Here is a 25943-nt window from a genome sequence, read left to right on the forward strand (position 1 = left end):
CATATTAGAACGGTTGAGGGCTAATGTCTCAGGACAAGTCACACAGGTAAAGAAACGGTGAAAGAAACTGGATCGGGTGGAAGCGACAGTCGTAGAATTGCAAACCGCAGTTGCCAGGCTACCCCTGAAGAGAGCTGCAACTCAATTCAGATGACCATCCGTGTTATTTGTCGCGATCCTGCGATCTAGATATCCCCATCGATTAATTTAATGAGCGACGCGCAGAAACGACGCGCCTCACCGCCCACGGGATCTGCACCAGCCACAGAGGGGAGGGGCTGTGCCACAACCACGTCATTGGGCAGCAGCAGCACATGCAAGACAAGCACCTTGTCTGCACTGTTCCTTGTAAATACTATCGATCTCCACGCGTCAAACCTGACGCCCCCTCACCACCAGCGGATTCAAAAGATATATATTCTCATCTACCCCTGGAGGATGTCGAGTCAAGTGATTATCGCATCTCTTCTTGTTGCACGCCTCTTCACGTCCTCCGACGACTAGTCGCTCACCCCAATCATCGGAGCTCCTCCGCTGGTAATATCACGAATGCTCGCCACCGCTTGTTCCCTCTAAACTAGGTCTTTTCATGTCTGTCTAGCCCCCCGAGTCTTTACGTTCGCATACACAAAGTTGCGACAGCTCAACGATGACTTCCCAGCGGTCGCAAGGGGCGTCCAGTCCATCAGCATCATCCATCTTCCTCCCGCTTGGACGTCGAGGTTCACGGTCATCATTGTCGACCCAGGCTGAACGAGAAGGTCTAAACGCCGCTCTTGATCAAATCCACACGGCCGCTTATCAGTCCGATTCCCTCACTGTGTTCAACGATTTCACAAGCCCCCCGGCGCCGACCTCCGTAACGGAAGATAAGAGCCTGTCGAATGAGATCCAAGGAGGTCTGAGTGGACTGTACAGTCGTTTGAGGACGTCTGTTGGAGGGGTCAGAGATATCGTGAGAGTGGGGAGATCGTCGGAGAGAGGCCATGCGGAGGATCATAAAGTGAAGAGTCCTCCGAGAGAGCTCTCGCTTTCACGATCAGCCCACGGTCCAGTAACCTCTGCCGCAGATGGACAAGAGTTTCCACCTACGCCCATCCCGGATTCTGGATTACAATCACCAGTTCCTGCACACCAGCAGCCTTACGATGCCTCTCACCTGGCCGGTACTGGGAAGGGCTCCAAGGTCTCGTCGAAAACAGCAAGCATCTCTTCCAAAGCTTCCATTTCTGCGCCGACAGCGATAAAATCCCCAGTTCCGCCGTTGCAAAAAGCCACCGCGAGCTCAACCGCTGTTGATCCCACAGTCACGGAAGTTAATGTCAACGCGGTAAAGGACTTTCCCGTAAACGCGAGCAATAACTCGGGCAATCTCTCTTCTCACAGCTTCCACGCCAATGAATCCGCAAGTATCGACAGAGATGAGGCATCTCAGAACACGTCTATGAGTGCTTCAGGGTGGAACCAGCGACTAACACAGTCCCCTCTATTACAACCGAAATCTCAAAATCCCTCGACCGAGGGACTGGGCTCCGGAGAAGCTGGTCGCGCTGCCACCATGAGCCCTCAAGTCACCGGCAGGTCGGACAGCTTAGTCTCTCATGGAACAGATATCTCTATACCTGCCACGTCGAGGAAGTCCAAACCCTCCATTGATGGTTCCCAGGATAGTGGCTCTTTTATGCAGGAGCGGAGAAGGTCAAACTCAACGGCTTCGTTCAACCCAGACAGATCTAATCCCGCCGCTTATTCCGAGTCCAACAGTGTGTCCCAGTCACAAGCTAATGGCGATAATACGTTCACAGATGGACAAACTCCCTCAACAGGTGCCACATCCCTCTACTTAACAGATGGTGACTCCCGTTCAAGAGAATCATCAAAACCTTCTCTGAAAGAAAAGGCTCGTGGGAGACGAGACCCTCCTGGGCTCCTCCCCCTTCCACGATCATTGACGCCGTCCGAATCCACAGTGAGCTCGCCTCTCTGGACGCCTGTGAACGTGGAGGCCAGTGACCGTGGCCTGGTTCAGCATGATCGAGGCTGGCATCCACCTAAAAATGATGGCAATATGCCTCATCTAGGGAACAAATTGCTCAGTAGGGAGTTCTGGATGCGCGATGAGAATTCGAAAGATTGTTTTCACTGCGGCGAACCTTTCTCAACCTTCCGGCGGAAGCATCACTGCCGTACATGCGGCCAAATATTCGACTCTAAATGTACGCTCTTGATTCCAGGAGAGCGCTTCGGTCAGCCCGGTACGATAAGGGTTTGCAAACCATGTGAAGCGATGATCAATGGGCATGATGACGACTCATCTGAATTTTCGGATGGCGACCAGAGCCCAGCAGTCAACCCACGACTTTCCGAATTAGGATCGCCTGCTATCGACGACGACGACGCCTCTTCGGTGATCTCTCAATCAATCGAGCACGCTCTGAAGACACCGACTATGGCAATTCCCGCGACGAGACGTGCTGGAGAAGGACATAATCGTCGTTCAGCTGTCCTGGAGATTAGTCCCGATCGCCCTCTGGCAAGACCTACTTCATCAAGGTCACTAAAGTCGTCTCTTAGCGGGAGGACGCATTCGATTGGCCATAAGCGCCACCACTCGCGTCAACAATTCGTCCGCAATTTCAAGCCTTATCATGATGATCGAGCCCCCTTCCAGCGCCGCAATATGGAAGATGCGACGTCTGCGTCTCGGCTCTCTGCGTTCCATAAGGACAACATCATTGACCCGGACCTTGCACAGTATCTCTCTGATGACGCTTCTAGCGGGGATGAACAGCCCAACATATTGTCTGCTGCTTCGGAGACTCCATTATCCAAGAGTAGCGCGGACAATGAAAGGACGACATTCGGCGGGTTTGGAATTCTTGCTGCTATGAAAAAAGGCCGATCAGCCTTCGGAAGTGTTGGGAGCAACAACAATCACTATAGCCGCGACTTTGACGAAGGCAGTGTCAGCAGCTCTAGGGCGCTAAATCTGCCTCGTCCTCGTCGAAGAAATCTCAGTGTTGCTAGCAGCATCCAGCGCAACTCTCCCAGAGCCTCGAAGGATAGTGTTCTCGCGTTGCATGACCAGTCAAACGCTAACCATATCCTTCCTGCCGTCGTTACTCCAAGTGGATTCAAAATGACGAGAAGTTCCTCCATGAGAGGAGCCGGGGCCCCGCCGGTGGAATTAAATAAAGCGAGTTTGCAACATGTCCGCCAGCTCCTCCGGCAACTTCTGAAGGATGCCGCAGTGCCACATGCTAATAGCTGGGAAACCGCACTTCTTCCTATTCTGCTAAAAGCCGCCGACGAAGTTGATCCCGACGTCCACCATGGGGATGATATGGATATTCGTCACTACATCAAGTTGAAGAAGATTCCGGGTGGGCGACCTGGGGACACTTCCTATGTTTCGGGCTTAGTTTTTACGAAGAACCTGGCACTGAAGAGCATGCCACGAAGTATTCCGCAGCCGAGGATTCTGATCATCACTTTCCCTCTTGAATATGCCCGTCATCAACAACATTTTATGAGCCTGGAACCTCTCATCCGCCAAGAGCGTGAGTTTCTCGAAAATTTAGTTAGCCGGATCGCGGCATTAAAGCCCAACCTGCTTTTAGTCGAAAAGAATGTTTCCGGTCTGGCTCTTGAACTGTTAGAGAAAGCCAACATTGCGACAGCCCTGAACGTTAAGTCATCCGTGCTTGAAGCCGTCTCCCGTTGTACCCAAACAAAAATAATCACGTCAATGGACAAACTCGTGACAACTCCTGTTACCAGCGAGTGTGGCAGCTTTGACGTGAAGACTTACGTGGCTAATGGTCGAAAGAAGACCTACATGTACCTGTCGGGATGTCGCAAAGAGTTGGGGTGTACAATCGTCTTGCGCGGCAGCGACAATGAGGTCCTCTCGAAGGTGAAACGGATCACTGAATTTATGGCCTACGTTGTTTACAATCTTCGACTGGAGACTTGCTTGATGAGGGATGAATTCGCCAAGATACCGACGGCGCCGAACACTGACGCCGAACCGAAACATGCAATTATGGCACGCCAGAGCACTATGCCAACGGCAAACCCTGGTGATAATACTGCACCGGATTCTACGCAGGACTCTGACGAAAAGAAAGGCAGTGGCGTTGCAACCTCGAAACCGTCCGTCACCAGCGAGGTTACCGAAGTCCCTGACGATGTGCCCATGCCGACCTACTATCAGGATATCGTCCAGGACCATGAAACTAAGATCCTGTCGGCATCCCCATTTGTGAAATTCGAGCCTCCATATCTGCTCACGCGGGCTAGGGAAATGGAAAGAAGACTGGAATATCTAAAGCGTCTGCGGGACCAGGATGTTAACGGAGCTGAATTGTCTGATGAGAAGGCCAAACCTCAGAAGTTCGTTCTAATCACCTCCGAAATGGTCCACGAGTCACCTCAAAATGCACCCCCCAAGGTCAAGGAGATTCTGCATGCAGCGCACGATGCTGAGTATGACCGGGCGTTGCACCACTATCAAACACAGAAGCGACAGTGGGAGGCTTACATCTCCGGAACCATGGATATGTTCGATCCTTATGCGCACCAGAATATCGTCGTTCTGTTTAGCTTGGTCTGCACTGCCTCATCCATCCCGTGTGCTGGGCCTGATCTTATTGCACTTGAATACTACAACGAACACGAAGGTGATAGCATATTCGATGCTGATTGTACGCTGGGTCAGTTTGTCGAGGACATCTGCCTCAATGCCAATGCTGTTTGCAATGTAAACGGCTGTGAGAAGAGGATGTTCGAGCATCATCGCCAATTCGTCCATGGAGAGGCTCAGATAAGCGTATTCTCCCAGCCACATGCTGCGAAGCTTCCCGGTCTTCAAGATATCATCCTGATGTGGAGCGTTTGTAAGATATGTGGCAACGAAACGCAGGTATTCCCGATGTCTGACAACACGTGGAAATACTCATTTGGGAAGTATCTGGAGCTTTCTTTCTGGGGGAGAAACCTACACGCCCGAGCAGGGGTCTGCCCGCACGACCTTCAGCGTGACCATATTCGCTATTTTGGCTTCAAAGACGTCGCGGTTCGAATTCGCTACGATCCGATCAATTTGTTGGAAATTATTGTTCCTAGACCGCAGGTCACGTGGAAAGTCGATAACGACCTGGTGTTGAAAAATGAGGTGTACCTCAAAATGGAGCAGCGCATTAACAAGTTTATGCATTCTGTCAAACAGCGGCTGAAGGGAATCAACGTGGATAGCGTCATTCCGAAATTGGCTGACGACTGCAACAAGGAAATTGAATCTTTGACAAGGAAGGCCAACGAAGACCATTCCTCCCTCGTGAAGCAATTGCAGGATAAGTACATGGATTCGCGATATTGGGAAGTGATCCCTATGAACGAAGTGCTTCGCTCCGTGCAGGAGAAGGTTGTGGAATGGGATACGGCCTTTGCGGAATTCGAGAAGAACTTCTTCCCATCCGAAAAGGACATTAGAAGGCTGGCTACTCTACAGCTGAAGAAGATTTTCTTGGACAAGGACGCCTCAGTCACTTCGGATGAAATTACCACAACCCCAACTGAAGCCGAGAGCGAGAGTTCAGAAGAGCCTCAACGATTGCGGCCAATGCGTCGCATGACACTCTCTCCAGAAAAGGCTCAGGATGTACTAGTATCCGTTGTCGAGGAACATGCTCGGAAGAACAAATCCCAAGACGAAAAGCCTTCGCAGACTGAAGAGACGGACTCCACGGCGCCCTCGCCATCTCCGGAAGACAAAGCGCATTTACCTCCTCAAGTGGACCCAGAAGGTACCAGGGAGAAAGAGATCCAGCATCTTGACTTGGCTTTATCTTCAAGGTGTCCGGATCAATCGACCGTGGAAGCAACTCTGCGGGATTCCGCAGAACGAGCAGACTCGGAGCCGGCCCGTTTGGGTGCCAAGGTAAATCCTACCACTGGAAAAGAACAAGAGCAGCATGGGCAAAACGGGGGCAATGAGTCGCCCGAGCAACCCGTGGAGGTCCCGACCACACCTACTCACCTACGTTCGGCCATACCAAGACCAGCTGAAAATCCTGCTCGACGCAACGGAAAGGCAACTTCTCCACCCCTGGTTCGAGCGCAGTCCCAGCCTGCACACTTGCAGAAGGCAGTCTACAATGAGAGTTCTATTTTCAAACCACTCAAGATTGGAACTGGGAAATCCAGCGGCTCCGACGGGGCATCTAGGCTCTCTGACAAGAAGCTCGCTGATCGGCTTGGTCTTAGCGCTCTTCGGAACTCGAAATTGACACAAGGGCCATCTTTGATACCGCGATCAATTCCAAACAAAAAACCTACTCGGGTGTCTTATCTCGCGAAACATTTTGAACAGCTGAGTCGCGAGTTTGAGAAGGAGCGCCAACGCGAAAGAGCACAGCGCGCCGCAAAGGGTACTCATTCACGTGCATACCCCCTTGCAAGCTCGAAGCCTATTGTGGAGGTGTACAAAAACGTCCGAGAAGCAGTCGAAGAGAGGGAGCCCTCGGGAGATGGCGAGGACTCTATGCATTCGCTGGTCCCGGTGGATGACTCCAGTAGGGGTAGCGACGAATTCACCAAAAGGCCTCACGAAGGGGAGCCAGGAGCTGAGCCGCCCACGGAAAAGCCTGCTGCTACTGAGGCTGAGAAGGAAGCTACCGGTAGAGCTGAGGACCAGACTTCTTCAGACGGCGAAGGCGAAGACGGGCGCAGCGAGGGAGACAGGGCTTCGACAGAGCTTCAACGGACAGAATCGGGCGATGAGATACCCAGAATTTCACCTGACGAGGAGCAGATGGATCTTAAAGAGCTACCGAAGCATGAACGAAGCACGCTTTTGAAGTTGCTGACGAACTTCTGGTCCGAGCGTTCTGCCAGTGGATGGACGCCCCTCGACTACCCACTTGCGATGTCAGATCACGTCTTTGCAGACTGTGACATTGTTGTCCGCGAGGATGAGCCGAGCTCTCTCATCGCATTTGCGCTGGATTCGCAAGATTACAAGGAGAAGTTGGCAAGTATACAGAGACGGTATGAAGAGCAAGACAAAGAATTGGATCCGCAAGGCGATCCACGGGTTTTTAACGAAGCCCGAATCGAACATGCCCTTTTGAGATCTACTGGCACGCATCTGAAATATCAGTTCCAGGAGGGCCAGGCGAAGATGCTTTGTAAGGTGTTCTATGCTGAGCAGTTTGATGCCTTGCGAAAGAAGTGTGGAGTGTCCGAACGGATTGTTGAGTCACTGTCTCGCTGTGCTAAATGGGACTCCAAAGGAGGCAAGACAAAGTCCTTGTTCCTGAAGACACTTGATGATCGCTTCATTCTCAAGTCCCTGGCGCCTATCGAAACGCAGGCATTCCTCAAATTTGCTCCAGCCTATTTCCAGATCATGTCCGAAGCATTATTCCACGAGCTCCCGTCCGCCATCGCCAAAATGTTCGGTTTCTACCAGGTGATTATCAAGAATCCTGCAACCGGGGCGGAGTTCAATTGGTACTTGCTTTTGATGGAGAATCTGTTCTATGATCGAGAGCCGACCCGAATCTTCGACCTCAAGGGATCCATGAGAAATCGCAAAGTGCAGAGCACCGGTGAACGCGATGAGGTGCTTCTGGACGAGAACATGGTGGACTTCATCTATGAGACGCCGCTGTTTGCGCGCGAGCACTCAAAGAAAATTCTGAGCCAGAGCGTCTGGAACGACACCTTGTTCCTAGGCCGGCAGAATGTTATGGATTACTCCCTCATGATCGCCATTGACGAGGGCCGGTCAGAGCTGGTGGTTGGCGTGATTGATTGCATTCGCACCTATACGTGGGATAAGAAGTTGGAATCTTGGATCAAAGACCGTGGCTTTGCTGGTGGTGGAAAAAATCGACCCACGGTGACGAGTCCTAAAGAGTACAAGAGTCGGTTCCGTGAGGCGATGGCTCGTTATGTGCTCCAAGCACCCAGGCAAGTATATCGAAACCCTCTGGTAGTACGCAAGCTGACCGGTAACAGTTGTTGGCACCAATTTCAACAGTCTCAGCTTCATCGATATGCTCCGATTGAGCCGCAGTCAAGCCAAAGCCATTCTGGGGCCGATGGGGACGCCGAACAGGAGTCTTTTGGATCCTGATCGCCCGCGTGGCTGAGATGTATTACTTGTATATGGACGGGATATGACTTTACGACGCGACGATGTATACTTATGAAGGCTACGAAGGCATTGGTGTGTGGGTACGGGGTTGATGCATACATACTTGATTTTCTAGGCGAGTCGATGGCCTTCCTAGATCAGAGGGAATAATTATACAAAGTAACACCCATCAAACGTTAAGAATCCAACAGGGAGCCACCTCGACGCCGGCTCTTATAATCATCCAACAACCTCACAACGTCCTTATTCAACTTCGAAGGTGCAAAGCCAAACGACCGATTCATCGTCGTCAAGTCAAAATCAGCCTGCACCCTACCGGTAGAAAGCAAAAGCTCAACTGCCTCGACATGTCCCCTCTCGGCCGCGAACATAAGCGGCGTCATACCCTCCCTGTCCTTCACATCCGGGTCGACCCCCTTCGCAAGTAGCCACCGTATAATATCCGGGTGACCTCGTTTCGCCGCCGTCGCGAGTGCCGTGATGCCGTATTTATTCGGTAAGCTCAGACTGACCTTCTCATTAGCCAGAAGCGCCTCGACAACATCCGTGTGCCCAGCAAGAATGGCGGTTAACAGAGCGCGGTCTCCAAAACCAGGCTGTTGGTCTGGGTCCACGGTAGGGATTGCCAGAAGCAATTTCACAATGCGCGCGTGTCCGGCTCCCGCGGCGGCCAGCAGCGGGGTCATTCCGCCTTCAGATTGGGCGTCCGCATCCACGCCTTCAGCTAGAAGGCGCTGGACAATCCTAAAATGCCCATGCCGGGCTGCGGCGAGGAGCGGCGTTTGCCCAGATTTATCCTTTGTATTTGCGTCTACCTTCCCTGTGCGCAGCAGCTCCTCTACTACCTCTTCTGCGCCCGCGGTTGCGGCAGCCGTAAGGGGCGTTGCGCCGCGTTGGGCCCGGCAATCCGGCTGGATGTCTTTCGCCGATAGTAACAGTTTCACGATAGCGAGGTAATCGCCTGCCTTTGGATGGATAGAATCCGTGGTTGTTGGTGTTGGGCTGAACCAATTCCAGAACGTAGAAGCAGGCCGGCCGTGCCCTGCCGCCCAGATGAGCGGAGTCTGGAGATGCGGATCTCGGGTGTTGGGGTTGGCGCCTTCCTGCAGCAGGCGGTTAAAGGCGTCTGGTTTGCCGTGTTGGGCGGCCCATATCAAGGCCGAGCTATCTTGATGGAAGATATGGTGGTGGTAGAGAATGGGGTTGGTGATCGCGTACAGGCGTTTGGATGTTTTGGCTAGAGAATCCACGTCTTGTATAGATGGGAGGAGGAGGGTGGCGATGCATGAGAGTAATTCTGTTGGGAGGGTTGGTAAAGACATGTTGATAGAGAATGTCAAGTACCCCTGGCAGAGTTGGGATTGGACTAAGAATACTTCGGGGATGCAAAAGTTGCCGAGTCCGCTCCACCAGGCACCGAGATTGCGGCGGATGAATCAGTACACGAAGTATTCTTGCCCTTCGACGAGGAAATTATTAATGGGGAGACAGACATGATGCATGCGACATGCTCCAGGTGTATAGGGAAGCATCCAAGGCAAAGCCCATCATTTCTAGGCCCAACTCTTTCTTTCTATCTACAATACAATCTGTTCACACGCGCTCGTTCGAAGGGACTCATGCAATACTTGCTTTCTGGTGTCATATTGAGAGCGTCATGAAAAAAGGGAGCATCAATTTCTCACCAAAGACATACCACATACAGTATTTGGTTTCCAGGCCGAATGGGAGGTTATCGAAGCTGTGGAAAAGCACAACCCGGATCAGTACAACCAAGAGGTGCCCTCGACAAAGGATTGGGGACGACGGTTCAATGAAGTATACGCGACAACTTCTTTCGCACATATTGCATACGCAAGGGGCCAACAATGAGGAAAGTTTCCCGCTGGCCAAGGACGATGAACACACACTTGCTCTCGTCTAGATCGGGGTTCTCCAGATATCGTGTCTTGCTCCCCTCCTTGATTATCCGAACGATCGAGTCACGGTCACTTTCTGTCCATCTTGCAACTAATGCGCGCACGTCAGGCCCAGGCGCGGTCAGGGGTTTTGTGGTAGTGTGCCAGTCTTGAACATCGACCCCCCAGAGTCCCTAAGACGGGTGTCGGAGATTAGCGTCGTGGAAGACTGGATGCGAGCATGCAGCCGGGTGTATACCTTTTCTTCACACTTGTCTTGAATATCTCTCGGTGTGGACCAAACATCTATCTGCTCCCAATCTCCTGGTTCACACGGTGATTCATCCATCGGTGCGATAACGAGGCGCCCTTCCTTTCGGTCCAACGTCCACGGGTGTCACCAGTGGTGAGGGGTAACGAACGTCACGTCTGGCTGAGACCCCAAAAAGGGATGACACAGCTATCGGGAGTTTTTTATTGCCGTGTCTCGCACTGTACTCTAAAAAATAACTCAGGCGAGATTTCTTTAGTGACAAGGGTACTTTTGGCAAAGACAAAGCCAGCAGATCCTTCGCTAATCCCAGCCATCCCCTTCCCCCATGTAGAACTCTGCATTCTCATCCTCCTCAAAAGCAATCTCGGACAGAGGCTGTCCCTCCAGCCAATTGACCGCATGCTGAGCCGTCTCCCTCGCCTTTTCGCGCACCCTGAACGGGAGAATCTGGCCTCGATGATTCACAGCCAGCAGAAGTACCCAGCCCTCCTCGCAGGCCTTTCGATCCGCCACAATAACCAGCGCAGCCTGCGACCGATCACTCCCCTGTAGTTCTTCTGCCCGCTGGTCCCCGCTAAAATGCCGCCAATCGTCATCCGACGTCCCCTCGAACAGCTCAGGACAGTGCATCATCACCGCAATAAGATACCCAGGCACAGAGCCCGGACGTCCGGCCGCAATGCCTCCCACGACATCCGGGCCCTCTGCATCACAACTCAACTCCCTCCGATCTTCGAAAACGAACTCCTCGCAGATGCAGGAAACATGGTAATTCTCGCGGCCCTGTTGCAGGACCTCCCGTCGGAGCCGTCCGTACGCGCTGTCCGCGGCATCTTGGCTGGCCTGATCTGCGCCGCCGAACCAGGTCCGGATCCACAGCGTGCTGGATAGCATGTTGCTGATGGCGCGGTCATCCTCAGAGAGGAGGTCTTGGGGGACCTCCGGGGGGAGATGATCTGGAATTGGGTCTTCGAAGGCGGCGAGAGCGTAGTCCTAGGATCGTTTGTGAATGGGACTGAATTCTATCAAATAGAGTAAATGGATATTTCATAGATACGTTTCGCCCATATTTTCCCAGCGCGATCCATTTCTCCACTAGAACTCTTTTCTGCTCGGTTTGGGAGAGCGGGGACGCGGCGTCCCAGTTTGCCTTGGTAGGAACTTAATGCCGGACTTGTGGTATTCCGGGGCATCGCGAGCTTACCAGGACGAAATGGTCAAACGGGAGATACCCAAACTTGGGGGTATCGAGGCCTTCCCTCATTGGTTGTGTCGTTGGTGATGGTCGGAGTGGCGGAGTCGGGGCAGATGGTTTGAAGACCAAGAACCCGACGGCTGGTATATCTTAGCGGCCGATGCAGGCTTCATGAATTCAAGTCTAGCATTCACCTGGCTCTGGCATTACGATATACTCACCGTAGATAGCCTAAAAAGAGTGATTTCTACGCTTTCATCGAAACTTTCAAGTTAACTTAGGTTAGCTAACATTCCTGATAGATAACAGACGTAAAACGCACTTAACTGCCAACTTCATCCACCAAGCTAATATCATTCTGCTCCACTTCATCATTTGGATAGAATAGCTCCTGCCTTAGCATCACATGTGCCAATGCCCACAGCCACGGCCGCTTCTGTGCACGCAACGCCACAGTTTTCCATGCCTAACGCTAGTGTAGCAGTCGCTGCGTATATTCAATTTCGCCGACCCTTTCTAATTCCATGGCTGTCTGCCATGACAAACAATCTTGGTTCGCTCGCTCAGCAAATCGACGAGGGCGACTACGCCAGTCAGGGATCCAGCTTGGCAATATGTATACAGCTAGCGAGAAGCAGGGCGTTTCACCGGAAATGATTCTACCTATCAAAAGTCTGATGGGAAGTGCAGTGAAAAATGGGCATGGCGATGCCGGTCTTTCGGCATTAATTGAGCATTTTGCCCCCAGGAAGTAGAAGTCTGCTAGATACGTTGTCAGGTGGATGTGAATTAAACGACGTCGAACTGGTGCAATGCACAAAGCTTTTTCATAAGTCTTTCGACATGGAAACATTACCTCCTCACAGGACCTTCTTCCAATCCAGCGCTCGAAACGCGGCCTCCGTTTTGATCACAGACTTCCGATCATCTGCAGACAGTATATTATCGATGTCCAGTACGTGATCCCCATCGAGACCAGCCCAGCTACGCTCTTGCAAGGTACTCCACATAGCCATCATCGACCCCATCTCCTCGCCCCAGCCGGGCCACAGCTGGCTATACTCATGCAGAGAAACCTTGACAACCATGGTCGAGCCTGCCGACGGGGAAAGACCACTCGCGCGACCCCACACAGCAAGATAATCGTGTAGAGATGAGTGATACTCTGCGAAACATCGGACAAAAGTTCCGCCACCTTTGGGTGGATTTTTCACAATGGCACGGGCGAAGATTCCGATGTTAGTTCGGTGGTCACCAACGGACCAGATTGGAGTCGAAGGGTCCGCCGGAGACAGTTGGATGAACTTTTGTGCGCTTTTCTGTAATAGAGATTAATTGACTGAACCAATCCAGAAGCTACGTGGTGGAGAGTAGGTACCACATAGATCGGAGTGAAGACCGGATAGAACAGATTCTCGGCATAGAAACCAAACCAAAGGAACGTTGTTTTCGCAAGTAGCGCCTTGTCGTTTTGAATGAACCGATTGATTCGGTTTTTGGCTTCGAAATGTGGGACAACAAATTCGCCTTTGGTCAGAGTGTTGCCATCCGGAAGAGTACTCCAGAGGAAGTGCTGGAGCCCCGCTGTCTTCGAGGCTGCGCGTGCAATATTTTCTCCCTGTTTCTGCTCAATATCAATGGCCTTGTGGGGGCCATGTTTGGCGAATGGCTCAAAGAAATCGGTCATCGCAAAAATAGCTGAAGCTCCCTCAAAGGCTTTCATGAGGCTCGCTTCAACGTCGTTATCCGCCTCCACGACTTCAACGCCCTTTTTCGACAAAGCCTGGGCTTTCTCGCTTTGAGGCTGGCGAGTCACGCCGCGGATAATGTAGTCCCTTTCCTTGAGGAAGGCCTCCACTACCGAGTTCCCCTGGCCTCCAGTAGCACCCAGCACCACGATCAGCTTAGAAGGGGCCATTTTTAGTGTGACTATTATGACAAGGATGGGCGAGACTGTGGTCAAGATTTTAGGATATGAACTGATATATTACTTGTTTTTGCGGATGGTGTCGAGTGGTCTTTTACATTGTCGATTTTCAAACAGCAGGAATGTCCGTTTAGTTCCTACGGAGTATTAGTTTAGTTTTGCATATGGCCCTTACGTCTACACTCGATGAAGTACCACTTTTGCCACTTCATGCATTTCGGCTCACAAACGATGCGATCCTATTGGTTCGAGCGGAGTAGCTTTACGATAGCATGACAACGTCGAGTCTGCTGACGGTTTGACACGAAATACAAATCTAGGCTCATGCATGGGTAATCGCTATTTTAGAGTACGCCGTTTCTCCGGGCTTTTCTCTAGCCAAAACCGCAATTCTCTTTCGGCCGTTTGAGTCAATGGATTTCCAATCGTGCTTGGAGAAGAATTTCCGGCGAAGCCCAATCCATACTCGCTCTTTAACTACCATCTGCTTGCGTAGATTTTATCGATCCCATCCAACCATTATTCCAACCTTTTCGTCACATGAGGATCTATCCGAAGGGGCGCCAGCCCCGTCCTAGCATCAATGATCCCACAGTTCGCCCACTTCGAATGGGTCTTCTAAAAGCGGCCACTCTCAATCTCATTCTTCTCCAAATCCTGTTCCTCAGCTTGCTTTGCTATCTCTTTGGGTCTCTCTATCAAGAAACAACCCATGTCCACAATATCAATGTTCTTTATGTCGACTATGATGGTGGAGCAATAGGCGATGCGGTTCGCGAGGCCTATACTCAGCTTCAAGGCCCGGGATTCCCGAACCTGATTGAGAGGTCTCAACGGGATTATCCTACTCCTAACGACCTCGAGGGCACCATTTGTGACATCGAATATTGGGCTGCCTTTTACACCTCACCGAATGCTTCCGATCGCTTCACAGCTGCCCTCGCTGGTGGCTCGCTCGCTTCTTCCTATAACAGAAGCGATGTTCTCACGATGGTCTGGAATGAGGCACGCTACCCGTCAGTCTCGGACTCTGTTATTTCTGATCCCATTCGGAAGCTATCAGAAGTGGCACGAATTGCATTTACCGACCGAGGTGGAAAGCAAATGATACAAGCACTCAATACATCCAGCCCGGCTGCTATTTCAGTCCTCTCTAGCCCATGGATGTTAACCTCGGTGGACATCCAACCAACAACACAAGGCTCCCGAATGATCTATAATACACTAGTCATCCTTTTGATCTTGATTCAGGAATTCTTCTACCTGGGTTGCATCAACAGCCTTTACCTACAGTTCCGACTCTATACAGCCGTGTCGCCTCATCGGATCGTGGTAGTGCGTATCATTATCTCTGCAGTGTATACATTTATCGGCTCCCTATGTGTCACAGGAGCAATCTGGGCTTTTCGAAACGGCTGGCACGTGGACGGCAGTCAGTTCATGCTAAACTGGATGATCCTATGGCTATTTGCCCACTTGAATTTCCTCACTCTGGACGTGTTCTCGATCTGGGCACCCCCTCCCTATGTGCCCATGGCATTGATCACGTGGATTGTGCTGAATGTCACCTCGATTCTACTTCCATTCGAACTTTCGCCAGCCTTCTTCCAGGTGGGCTACATTTTCCCGGCGCACAGTGTCTTCCAGGTTCTCATGGATATCTGGTCCGGTGGTTGCAACCCACAACTCAATTACGCACTTCCCGTTCTGTTCTCTTGGGAGATCCTCAGTCTCGCTTTCAGCTCTATTGGTGTCTATCGGCGTGCTCATTTTGCCGCGATCAAGAAAGAGGCGGATGATAAGGCAATGCAAGAGCGCATTGCGGCAGCAGTGGCAGTAAAGCAGGAGGCCCAGCTAGCGAGAAAGGAATTGAACCCAGACGCCGGGACAGTTAATACCGAAGATGAAGGAAGAGCTGGCTTACAGAGACGGGGAACAATCTTCACACTCGGTGAAGCGGAGGAAATTGTCGAGATTATTCACCGCGAGTTGTCGCGCCCGAAGAGTCACAGGAGGGAAAGCCGTGACAATCAAGGGCCATGTTTTGACTTGCCCTTCACGCAGTAGTCCTTACCTGGTGGTTTGATAAGATATACTTTTTGCCTTTTCTGCATTATCTTAATCCCGTGTCTTAGAGCATGGATTAAGACGGATAGCCTTAAATCTCCCACTCAGATATATAGACTATCCGCTCTTGACTGTCCGTCCATGGTATCTTCCCTCACGATGATACCATCAAGCTGCGACCCCTTTTCTCTTCTACTGATATCGTCCGCCCAGTATGGCCCCCTGGAGAATACGATAACCCCAAGAGTAGACTACTCCATAATGCTCTGTGGAAACAACTGCCACTTCCGTTCCACCGACATGAGATGGCCCGAAAATCTCGGGCAAAATCGGGACGCGTCGGGAATTTGATTTGCCCTCAACTGCTCCGTGAGATGCAGCTCCTTCTTCTCCGCCGGTTCGGCTTTTCTTTTTCTCATTCTCCTTTCGATCTTGTGTGTTCTTCTTCTTTTCCCCTTTAAATGGATTTTTCACCTCCCTGAAACGGTGTCCCCGGGCGTGGGATGAGATGCCGCGGCATGGGAAAAGAAGTACACACTTCCGAGATGCGCCTCCTGCCCGACTGGGGCAGAGAAATGCGATGTCACCAAAGCATCTGATTTCGACCGCAGACCTCGGTTGAATTTTGACAGTCCCCCCGCATGCAGAAGAATTTCCCCTCCATTCTTCTCCCTCTTCTGCTCTTCTTCCTCTGCATCCTTCTGTTCACTCTGTTGAACTGAATGTTATGAATGAACTCAACTGCGCACTGCACTACACTAAATGCCGGCCCTACTCTGGACCAGCTCATTGAACACGGCATGCCGTGAGACCCGTCGGATAGGTTCTTCTAGAATCAGGTCTGACTTGGGCATACCGGTCATACCGACATCCGACTAACCATGTCCTTCAAAACTTCTATTCACTAATCTTCAACAGGCCTTTATCAACATGATCATTAATCTAGCTTTTGATCGCACACAAAAGAAATGCGGCTGGCTAACTAAACGCCAAAATCAAACACATGGAAGAAAATACAGTTTATGTTCCGAAGGGTCAACATCATCTCCCTGCGCTTCCACCCTGCCGGAGAATGAAAGCAGTTCACGCACATATACGCTCCGGACGACTGGGTCCGTCCGACACCACATCGTTTTCCCTGGCCTCGGAGCCCCCGTTCGACGACTTCCTTGCAGAGAGCCGCCAGTCCGAGAGTTCCTTGGGTGATGTGTCCGAGCTTCGTTGGCCGTGTCATGTCATCATGCTTGAACCGTGAGAGACCTGTCTACGATGTCTAGAGCCACACCGTCACGAAAACAAACGCCATCATCCAATCGCTGTCGTTACCACGTTATCCACCGAAGAGGGGTTGGTGGTGCTTCAGCCCCTCCGTGCCGTTGGCGCGTTTACTCAGCCAGACCAAGGTTCTCCTCAGCGGGGACCACACGGACGGTGTTGGTGTGGCCCATACCGCCGCGCCAGCCCTGCACGCAGACAATGGGGTCACCCTTGTTGATGATGCCGAGCTTGAGACCGTGGTTGATACCCCACTTGAGGCGACGGTCAACGTCCTCCTGCCAGATCTTGACGTTGAAGTCAGGCTTGGACTCGGGGAAGAGGAAGGGCCAGACACCGCGGTACAGGTGAGAGTACTGGATCGCAAGTCAGTCAAGCTACGGCAAAGCTCATGATGGATCGCTCTACTTACCCGAGTGGCTCTGGGGTTACGAGAAACCATGAGGACGGGGCAGACGGGGCGGTACTTGGAGATGAGGCGGGCAGTGTTTCCGCTGGAACGACCGTGTCAGCAAGTAAAGAGTACCCGGGGTGGCGGTGCTACATACCTGGTGGTCAGGACCACGATGGCACCGGCATTGAGTTCCAGACTGGCGCTGACGGCAGCCATGGCGATGGACTCGACAGTGGCGGTGGGACGAGGAGCAAGGTTGCGCAGCTCGTCGAACACCTGGAAGTGAGGGATGGCGACCTCAGCCAGCAGACAGGTCTCGTGCATCATCTTGACGGCCTCGCAGGGGTAAGAACCCTTGGCGGTCTCACCAGACAACATGACACAGTCGGCACCATCCAGAACGGCGTTGGCGACATCCGACACCTCAGCACGAGTGGGACGAGGGTTGTACGTCATGGACTCGAGCATCTGAGTGGCACAGATGACGGGCTTACCCTTGATGTTACACTTGGCGATCATCATCTTCTGGGCGATGAAGACCTTGGGGGCAGGGATCTCGATACCAAGATCACCACGGGCAACCATGACACCGTCGGTCTCCTCAAGGATCTCGTCGAAGTTGTTGACACCCTGCTGGTTCTCGATCTTGGCAATGATCTGGATCTCCTTTCCTTCCTCACCGAGGACCTCACGGATGTGGCGGATGTCGCTACCACGACGGATGAAGGACGCGAAGATCATGTCGACGTTGTTCTTGACACCGAATCTGAGATCGGAGATATCCTTCTCGGACAGAGCGGGAAGGTCGACGTCGGTGCCGGGAAGGTTCACACCCTTGCGGGAAGAGATGTTACCGTTGTTCAGGCACTTGACGCGGAGGGTCTTATCGTCTACGACTTCCAGGACCTGGAAGGAAAGGATACCATCGTCGACATAGATCAGCTTGCCAGGGGCAATGACCTTGGTGATGTTCTTGTAGTCGAGGTACCTGTCAAATCGTCAGCGAAGATCCTCCCTTTCGGTGATTGGCCAAGTACTCACATGTTCTGGTCGTCGCTGCAGGTGGCGTACTTCTCATCAGTCGTGATGTTGAGCTCATGGCCCTCCTTGATGGGAATGTCCTTGTCGTCGGTGGTGTTTCCGGTACGGATCTCAGGTCCTTTCTACATTGGGTCAGGTCCGAGTGGTTGGAAAGCGCAGTGCGTTCGCGACTTACGGTGTCAAGAGCGATGGCCAGGGGACGTCCGGTCTGGACGCGAGCGGCCTCGCGGGCATTGTCGATCACGGACTGATGGTACTATATTGCGGTCAGACGACGATCGACGACGCTGTCGGAAGACGGTGACTAACCTCGTAGGAACCGTGGGAGAAGTTCATGCGAACGACGTTCAGACCGCCTGAGGGGTTGTCAGCGCTGGGGTCCTGGTCTTTATGGTGTGAATGGTCACCGTACTTGAGCGGAGAGCGTTGATCTTCTCCACCGAGTTGGTCTTGGGGCCTGATGGTAGGAACGACGGTTAGTTCAGTTATCAATTTATGGGAGCGATAGGAACGTACCAATGGTGCCAATGATGGAGGTACGGCGGAAGTTCTTCGCCGGGACCATCTCCGTGTTGAGCTTGGAGTGCCACTCCAGCTTCATACGGTTGCTCAGATGGTCGAGAGAGGTACTGGCGGCCATTTTGACGGTAGGTTGGATTATGGGTGGGGAGAGGGGAATTGAGATGGAGTTGGGGAAGTGAGGGAAGAGAGAAAGAAGGAAGATGGAGGGGGGAGAGAAAAAATAATCTCAGTTAAGATGAAAGTTGGCCACGCCGGTGAGGAGAAGGAGTAGGAGTAGAGGAGAGGAGAGAGAAGAGAGAGAGTGGGAGAGGAGACGGAGAGAAAAAGACGAGAGGGGCACGAGAGGATCTGGTTGGGTGTGTGGCCGCTGGGCCAACCGCTGTTGGCTGCTGTGTTCTGACTGCTATCTCCGGTCCCCCCGCGCCAGCAAAAATTTCTCTACGGTAAAAGAAACCCATCCCATGGAGTAATGGATTCGTCTTGATTAGGTACATGCTTTTCTTCGTATTAGTCCGACCAAGTCCCTTCATTCGATAGTCTATTATCTCTATCAGTGAGGGAAGAAAAAGGGTAATTAAAAACTTGCTAGGACCCTTGGCTCTCCGTCGGCGCAACCAGTCAACGCTACCATTTGGTTGGGAACTGATCACCACCACAACAATCCTCCATCAACATAAAATAACACAATTGCCCCTTGGAGAACCGGCGTGATTGCTTAGCTAGGGGACCAACTCTGGGTACGGAGTACGTTCCACCAGCCTGGGGATCAATTGTACCGTGAATATCAGAGTACAGGCAGGGTCCACTCAACGCCTCTAGTGCGATGGAGATGCCACTCGATCCAGCCCAGCAGTGCCGCCCTCCGTCCACGGAGTCCCTCAATACCGCGGGATCTGTAGATCCGTGCAGCCATGTCGGTAGGGTGGCAGGTCGTACCAGATGACCTGCCCAGACATGATCATCTCATGATGGTGGTTGCCGAGATACCGGTACTCCATCGTCCAACTCATCCATCACTAGGTATCTCATGACTCGGAATCCTAGGGTCTGTGCAAGGCTCCCACCTGAGCCGACGTAGTCGTGGTCATCGTGCTAGAGTCCACTTGAATCAGAACCGAGCGCAAAACGCGCTAGCAGATGAGAGAAAACGGCTTCCCGACTGAGATGGACGGGGCAGGCCGAGAACATCACGGAATATCCTTAAGGAGTAATATCGGAGCCCGCCGGACTTACTATCCCCGTTAGGTAAGCTGCCTGAGGTGTCGTTTCCAGCCACTCCATTTTTCCTCCCAGCCACATCATTTGTGGCTCTCTTCACCGCCTCCGTTGCCTGTGAAGGCGGCACGTGAGGTCACCGCTCGGCTTATCCTCGTGCACGCCGACTGCAATTGCTTCTTCTCCTGGGCTTCTCTTACTACACGCGGCTATTCCATTCTCCTGTGTCTCCGACCTTGCCGGCTTGCCTTTTCATAAGCTCCGCTAAGCTGAGTGGCCAACCCTCTTCTGCTCTGCTAGATATCAACTCGTCAAGTCACCATGGTATGCGCCCCCTCCCGCCAGATAGCTCGGCCAACAACCCGGATTCCAGCTAACGGCTGGATGTCTCCCACAGCTCGGACGTCTCGGTCACTACGCCTTTGATGCGGTGCTCAGTAAGTTTCTTCGTGTTTGCCTTCGTGCTAGCTTTGAGATCACCCAGCTAACCCGATCTCCGCATAGTCTCGGCCTTTCTGGCAGGTGTCAAGCGCTCCACCGGTCTAACGTACATATTCCCTTCCTGATCTCCCTCCAGCCTGTACACACCCTCAGAACCTCAGCTAACCAGCTCACTCCACGCCCCCAATCTTCGGGTGGGGGTGCGCGTGGAGTCCTTCACAGCCCCAGTCTCAACTCCGACAAAATCACCGATAACAAGGACTTCAAGAAGTGGATCGATAGCTACCTCGGCGTCGGCGAGTGGGTGATGGACCAGTCTGTTGCGGTTTTGGGCTCCTCCAGTTACTTTGAGCGCAAGCGGTGATTCTAGCAGCTTGTTGCGACTTTCTTTCTTTCCAACTGCAGCTCGGGTTGGGGTTGGTTGGATTGGACATAGTTTTCTCCTCTCACTGTTGCGTGAGCGCAGTGTCCCACAAGAGAACCACAACCTTTGGTTCATGATTAACGATTACACCCCACTTTGTGTCCGTTGAAGAACCACGGCTCATGGCGTTCGGATTGTCTCGCGTTGGATGTGTATAGCTTGACGTGCTGTCGGTTTATTGCTTACTCAATGCGTCTTCATCGTCTGTTCCAGTGTACATATGTGGTCGGCAGAATCGCATCGGGTATCGTATCTCGTAGTGTTCTCTACCCGTGGTGCCGCGCAGGATCTGCTCTACACCTCCGTTGTTCCCATTGCGGATCGTGTCCGCTGTGTCCTGGCGGTCTCACTGCAGTACTCGCGTGATTCCTAGCTTGTATACACATCTATGAAGATCATGTTCGCGGAAATCAAGCGCCAGTGGTAGCAGCTGGATTAGTGTAAGTCGCCCTGAATGAAATAGAAACCCGTCCCAATCCTGACATGAGCGGGTGTAGACATAACTCGTAACTCGTGAGGTTGGCTTAATTAGTGCGTGGTTGGTTGAATGTTCAGGTCCGGAGGAGCTCGTCAATATTAAGGCGTCGGAAATACGAAATATGGCCCATCGGGTCCCAGTAGTGAGCGATGCAGTCGGGCGAAAACAGAATAAGCTGTGACGGAATAAAAGTATCTGTCGTTCACGAGTCAGCCATGTCAATCACAAAACTTGTCAAAAAGTCTTACCATCTCTAAACCCAAGACCAGCGACATGGCCTCTGCTGCGGACAATCCGTGCCCCCCGAAAGAGGGCTTCTTCGGCGACGCGAATGAACCCAGCTGGCCCGATATCATCGGATACAAACGATATCTGACCACGGGGCACGTTCGGGTCTCCGGTGAGTTTGATTGCCTCGAGACTGCCCCTCTGGATGATCTCGTCATCGCTCCGACCGTGCTCATCAGTCGCGGACGAACCGACTTCTCCCTCAGGAGAATCGCGTTGTAGGAATAGTAAGAACTCGCACCCGTGGGCGGAATAGTCCCCGACCCAGATGCCTTGGTATGGCTTTTCCCTCGTGGGGGTATACAACTCCGGATCCAGCGTGGCGTACGTCAGAAGGGGATCGTTGCGACCGGCGCTAAAGATCGGGCCTAGACGGAAGTGTGCCCATCGAAGAATGCGGAATGCATGCTCCGACATCTTTTCCATCCGCGAGGGGGTCTCCAGCGGCCTATCGACCATGTCCCGACGCACAACATGCTTGCTGGGGATGCTTGGCGGAGGCCATTGGTCGTCGGGCGTCAGATCCGGCGGGACGTCCGTGGAGCAGAGAGAGAGCGAGTTGTAGATGTTCTGGTTGTCGAGAGGCATGGGCATGCGATCGCCCTTCAGGAACCGGCGTCCACTGTAGGGGCTTTTCAGCAGGAGGACTGGGTCGTCCAGCCACAGGCTGACTTTGGGGTGGAACGACTGGATAATGACCTCCGGATTGTACTCCCAGAATTCGAGCTTATGTGTTCGGCGCTCGGCGATGACCCGGTACGCTTCGATAACGCCGCGTCGGTTGTCATACCGGGCGAGAATCAGGTTCCCTGTGTGTTCGGTATCCGAGAACCATATCTTCTTCTGTGGAATGAACCAGCACGGGTAATGTGCGATGTAGAGACTGCGGAAGGATTCGAATGGGCCTGGGTCGGAGATAGGGTCGGGAAGGTATGCGTTGATCAGGTTTTGCCAGAGCAAGTCGTTGTTGGCGTGTTGGGCGAGAGCACGGCAGGTGGCGGACACGCGGGCCAGATCTTCCGCCGAGAGGTAGGAGAGGATATCTTGTAGGAGCTCGGTGGGGAGTCGAGCGAGAACGGAGTGCGAGTTTGGCGAAGTTTCAGCATCATCTCCTAGCTCCGATCGATCGTCCAGGCGTAGCTCTTCCGCCATCGGGGAGGGAGGTGTCTTCAGGCTGAAGCCTCCCGCTTCCAAGTCCATCGACGTCACAGCCATCGGGGGCCTCCGATGAAGGGGATATTGGGGTGGCAAGAGGAAGTATCCTCACTAGGAGTTGCCCGATGTGCAATCACAGGCGGTAGGAGGAGATCAGAGGAGAGTTGGGGAATGGCAAAGAGAGGTGGTTTGTGCATCGATCGACATAGCTTGGGGTTGCGCAGATGACATCATCGGAGATCCTAAGGGGTAAGTGAAGGGATATACATGGGGGCAAGCCTTCTTCTTAGCCCTGTAGGAACAGATGAATCAGGGATATTACCTCCAGGCGTCTCAATGGGGAAGATCCATCTGAAGTGAATTCAGTTGTCCTGGAGAGTGTTCGTGGTTGAGGGGAGATTCGGTGATAAGATAGCTGGCACGTGTTCATCCATACACCACCTATATGACTACCTGCTTGACCACCTACTAAACTACCCACCAAACTACCTCCTAAACTATCTATTAATTAAATAGTTAAATAGGCAGTTTTACAGGCAGTCTCGCAGGCAGTTCTGTAGTTAAGCAGGCAGGTTAGTAGACCGGGTAGAATACAGGGTGGGATAGACCGTATGATGAGCTATAGAAAATATATATATATATATTTAAAAGAAAAAACAGGCAGTAAGGAGGCGATCCGGAGAGGCGGGCCTGCATAAACTACATTCTTTTGACAAATTAATCATGACTAACCTGTAATCTCTTATATAGTAGTAGGAAGTAGGATAGTAGTAGGATAGGAAGAACATTACACCAAGTGGCTAAATAGAAAGCTAGGCCTTCACGAGGTTGAGGCCTACTATTGCACAACTATAGCACCTATTATGCGAGCAAACAGAGCATCGAGTTGGGGACAAAAAGGGCGACATTTGGTGGTCACAGAAACACTAACCTCTGTTAGTCTCTATAGCAATGAGAATTTGTGTAAGAGGAACTTACACATATCCAAAAACCATCTGGAATAGTCACACGCTCCCTTCGGTCCCGACGCACGCGGGTGCGCCTGCGTGGCCGGTTGTGGGCTGGCTGGCGAATGATTATAGTTGTCAGTTCGCAAAGACTTGAGATTGTGCCAGTGAGACTTTGATAGATGCCCTGAATCTCTGAACAGTTGTCACCTTCGCCCTCGAAGCCTTCATATAGTGTCTTCATCCCATCATTCAAAGACCCGTCGCCACCTTCATCGCCATCTCCATCGCCACAAGAAGTGAGATCTCGAAGCTCTATGAGAATGCTTTCCAGACCTGTAAGAAGCCTGATTGTTTGGTCTCTGATATGTGACGCATCTCTCAGGTGATAATCAATAGACTGGCCCGTCTGGCGCGCGACGAAAGGACTACCTAATAGTGGAGGCCATGTAACATACTGACGTAGGCAGGTCTTAATCACCCTGCTTGCAGAGCGGTTGTAGTCCACAAGGCTGAAAAGCGGTGGTTAGGTATGATATGATGCGAGGTTCATTCAGCTCCACGAGGCTGCCAACAACACCCTGACAGTCACCCTCATGCCATATCACATTTGAATAATATCCTGGCATTCTACTGCAACGATGAGTGGTCTTGAAGTAACAGGCGTCGTTCTCACTATTCTCCCTTTCCTCGTGAACCAGCTCGACAATTATGCGCGCGGGATTGAAAAGATCAGGATGCTCAGACGCGCCCGTCGACACCTAGATAGTTATGCGCTAGCAATCGGAACGCAACATACGATATCTGTCGACAATATCCAACAGGCACTGGAGGGAGTTGTTGACGACGAGGACGCAATGTCCGAGCCCATCAACAACCTCACTAGTGACTTGTGGAACGACTCAGGACTTCAAGACCGGCTCCGCAATAAACTGGGGAGATCCCACGGAATTTTTGTGCAAAACATGATACACCTCCATGGGCTACTCCTTGATCTCTCCCAACGAATGGGGATAGATCTTAACAATGCTGCACAAGTAACGAGCGATCTCGCATATAATGACAGTGCCTGATACTGATGACCGACGGTTGCCCATGTAGGACCAGCATGAGAAAGCCAACAGCATACCCTTCCGAATGATCCTGTTGAAATGCTGTCCTGGAGGATTTGCTACAGAAAATAAGAAACGTCAATGACACACTGAAGACATTGATCGACCAGTCAACCCATCGGGAAACTACACGAAAGAAACGACGGGGATCAGACACACGTCTAACACACTACCGGATGACAAGGGAGAATGCCAAGGGCCTCTTTAGGGCAGTGCTTGAGGAGGGGCACTGGAGATGTCACTACAAACAACACCACTGCGTCAATCTGCAATTCCAGTTCAATCCTCTTGAAAAGGATGAAGATTCAGCTCACTCCGACACTGTACCTGGATTCCGGGTAGTCTTTTCGAACAGAAATGAGTCGTCAGGACCGGGATTTTGGGGCTGGAGAGAAGTAGACTTTGAGCTGTGGGGAGCTGACGAGTTTGTCACCACTGCAAAAGGGCCTGCATCCAACAAACGAACCACGGCCAATGACACCACCACGCCTAGGAAGAGGAATAGAAATACTCGCTCCGATATTGATGAATCTCAGAGCGGCCCCGGGACTGGGCCCACCCACCTCTTATTGAGGACTTGTGCTCGTCGCTGACCACTATTTGGGAAGCTCGACAGGGAACAGGAACAGTCGGCTTCATATCTCACGGCACGGACTCCAATATAAAATACGCCATGCAGGCTGTCAAAGACCTACATCTTAAGGCGCTCAGATATTCCATCCGTGATCTACTGTCAGGAATGAGCCGTCGAGACCGACTCCATCTTACGGCTGGACTCGCTTGTGGAGTACTTCAATTCTACGGCAATTGGATGAAACCTTACTGGGAGAGCTCTGACATCCATTTAGCCGTGAATAATGACGACCATACTGCATTGTTGAACAATCTGTACCTTTCATGGCCATTGTCAACTCCGGCCTCCGGGAGCAGCGTGCGCGAGACCACCTACTCGTCCCCTCACATTCATGATAATATCCTTTTTCCGCTGGCATTAACATTGACTGAGCTTTTCCTCGGGAAGCCCATTACGGCCCTTGCGATGCCCGAGGACGGGAGTGGGAACGAGCAGATGATAAGATTCAACACGGCATCGAGACTGCTCAAAAGGGTTTATTGCGAAAGTGGA

General features: G+C 52.1%; 8 protein-coding genes across 8 annotated transcripts; 3 read left to right on the plus strand and 5 right to left on the minus strand.

The window, feature by feature from the left end:
* Positions 1-649: 649 nt before the first annotated feature.
* On the plus strand, positions 650-7782 carry ATEG_03680 (1-phosphatidylinositol-3-phosphate 5-kinase FAB1; the record flags this gene model as incomplete). The annotated part of the gene is made up of 2 exons (XM_001212858.1): positions 650-7674; positions 7740-7782. 2 exons carry the CDS (start codon positions 650-652, stop codon positions 7780-7782), a joined length of 7068 nt encoding a protein of 2355 aa, XP_001212858.1.
* A 493-nt stretch (positions 7783-8275) lies between these two features.
* Positions 8276-9486, minus strand: ATEG_03681 (uncharacterized protein; the record flags this gene model as incomplete). Its single annotated transcript, XM_001212859.1, has 2 exons — positions 8276-8292; positions 8481-9486. The coding sequence occupies 2 exons, from the start codon at positions 9484-9486 to the stop codon at positions 8276-8278; spliced, it is 1023 nt and encodes a 340-aa protein (XP_001212859.1).
* A 1150-nt stretch (positions 9487-10636) lies between these two features.
* Positions 10637-11230, minus strand: ATEG_03682 (uncharacterized protein; the record flags this gene model as incomplete). The annotated part of the gene is made up of 1 exon (XM_001212860.1): positions 10637-11230. One exon carries the CDS (start codon positions 11228-11230, stop codon positions 10637-10639), a length of 594 nt encoding a protein of 197 aa, XP_001212860.1.
* Positions 11231-12391: 1161 nt separating this feature from the next.
* On the minus strand, positions 12392-13449 carry ATEG_03683 (uncharacterized protein; the record flags this gene model as incomplete). Its single annotated transcript, XM_001212861.1, has 2 exons — positions 12392-12850; positions 12910-13449. The coding sequence occupies 2 exons, from the start codon at positions 13447-13449 to the stop codon at positions 12392-12394; spliced, it is 999 nt and encodes a 332-aa protein (XP_001212861.1).
* A 618-nt stretch (positions 13450-14067) lies between these two features.
* On the plus strand, positions 14068-15525 carry ATEG_03684 (SNG1 family protein; the record flags this gene model as incomplete). Its single annotated transcript, XM_001212862.1, has 1 exon — positions 14068-15525. The coding sequence occupies one exon, from the start codon at positions 14068-14070 to the stop codon at positions 15523-15525; it is 1458 nt and encodes a 485-aa protein (XP_001212862.1).
* Positions 15526-16910: 1385 nt separating this feature from the next.
* On the minus strand, positions 16911-18875 carry ATEG_03685 (pyruvate kinase CDC19; the record flags this gene model as incomplete). Its single annotated transcript, XM_001212863.1, has 8 exons — positions 16911-17156; positions 17213-17294; positions 17349-18182; positions 18236-18357; positions 18411-18491; positions 18545-18591; positions 18648-18692; positions 18752-18875. The coding sequence occupies 8 exons, from the start codon at positions 18873-18875 to the stop codon at positions 16911-16913; spliced, it is 1581 nt and encodes a 526-aa protein (XP_001212863.1).
* Positions 18876-21388: 2513 nt separating this feature from the next.
* Positions 21389-22818, minus strand: ATEG_03686 (F-box protein; the record flags this gene model as incomplete). The annotated part of the gene is made up of 2 exons (XM_001212864.1): positions 21389-21510; positions 21564-22818. The coding sequence occupies 2 exons, from the start codon at positions 22816-22818 to the stop codon at positions 21389-21391; spliced, it is 1377 nt and encodes a 458-aa protein (XP_001212864.1).
* Positions 22819-24346: 1528 nt separating this feature from the next.
* ATEG_03687 (uncharacterized protein) lies at positions 24347-24778 on the plus strand (the record flags this gene model as incomplete). Its single annotated transcript, XM_001212865.1, has 1 exon — positions 24347-24778. One exon carries the CDS (start codon positions 24347-24349, stop codon positions 24776-24778), a length of 432 nt encoding a protein of 143 aa, XP_001212865.1.
* Between the last annotated feature and the right edge of the window lie 1165 nt (positions 24779-25943).

This window comes from Aspergillus terreus, genomic scaffold, assembly GCF_000149615.1.
Source record: "Aspergillus terreus NIH2624 scaffold_5 genomic scaffold, whole genome shotgun sequence".
Taxonomy (NCBI): Eukaryota; Fungi; Ascomycota; class Eurotiomycetes; order Eurotiales; family Aspergillaceae; genus Aspergillus; species Aspergillus terreus.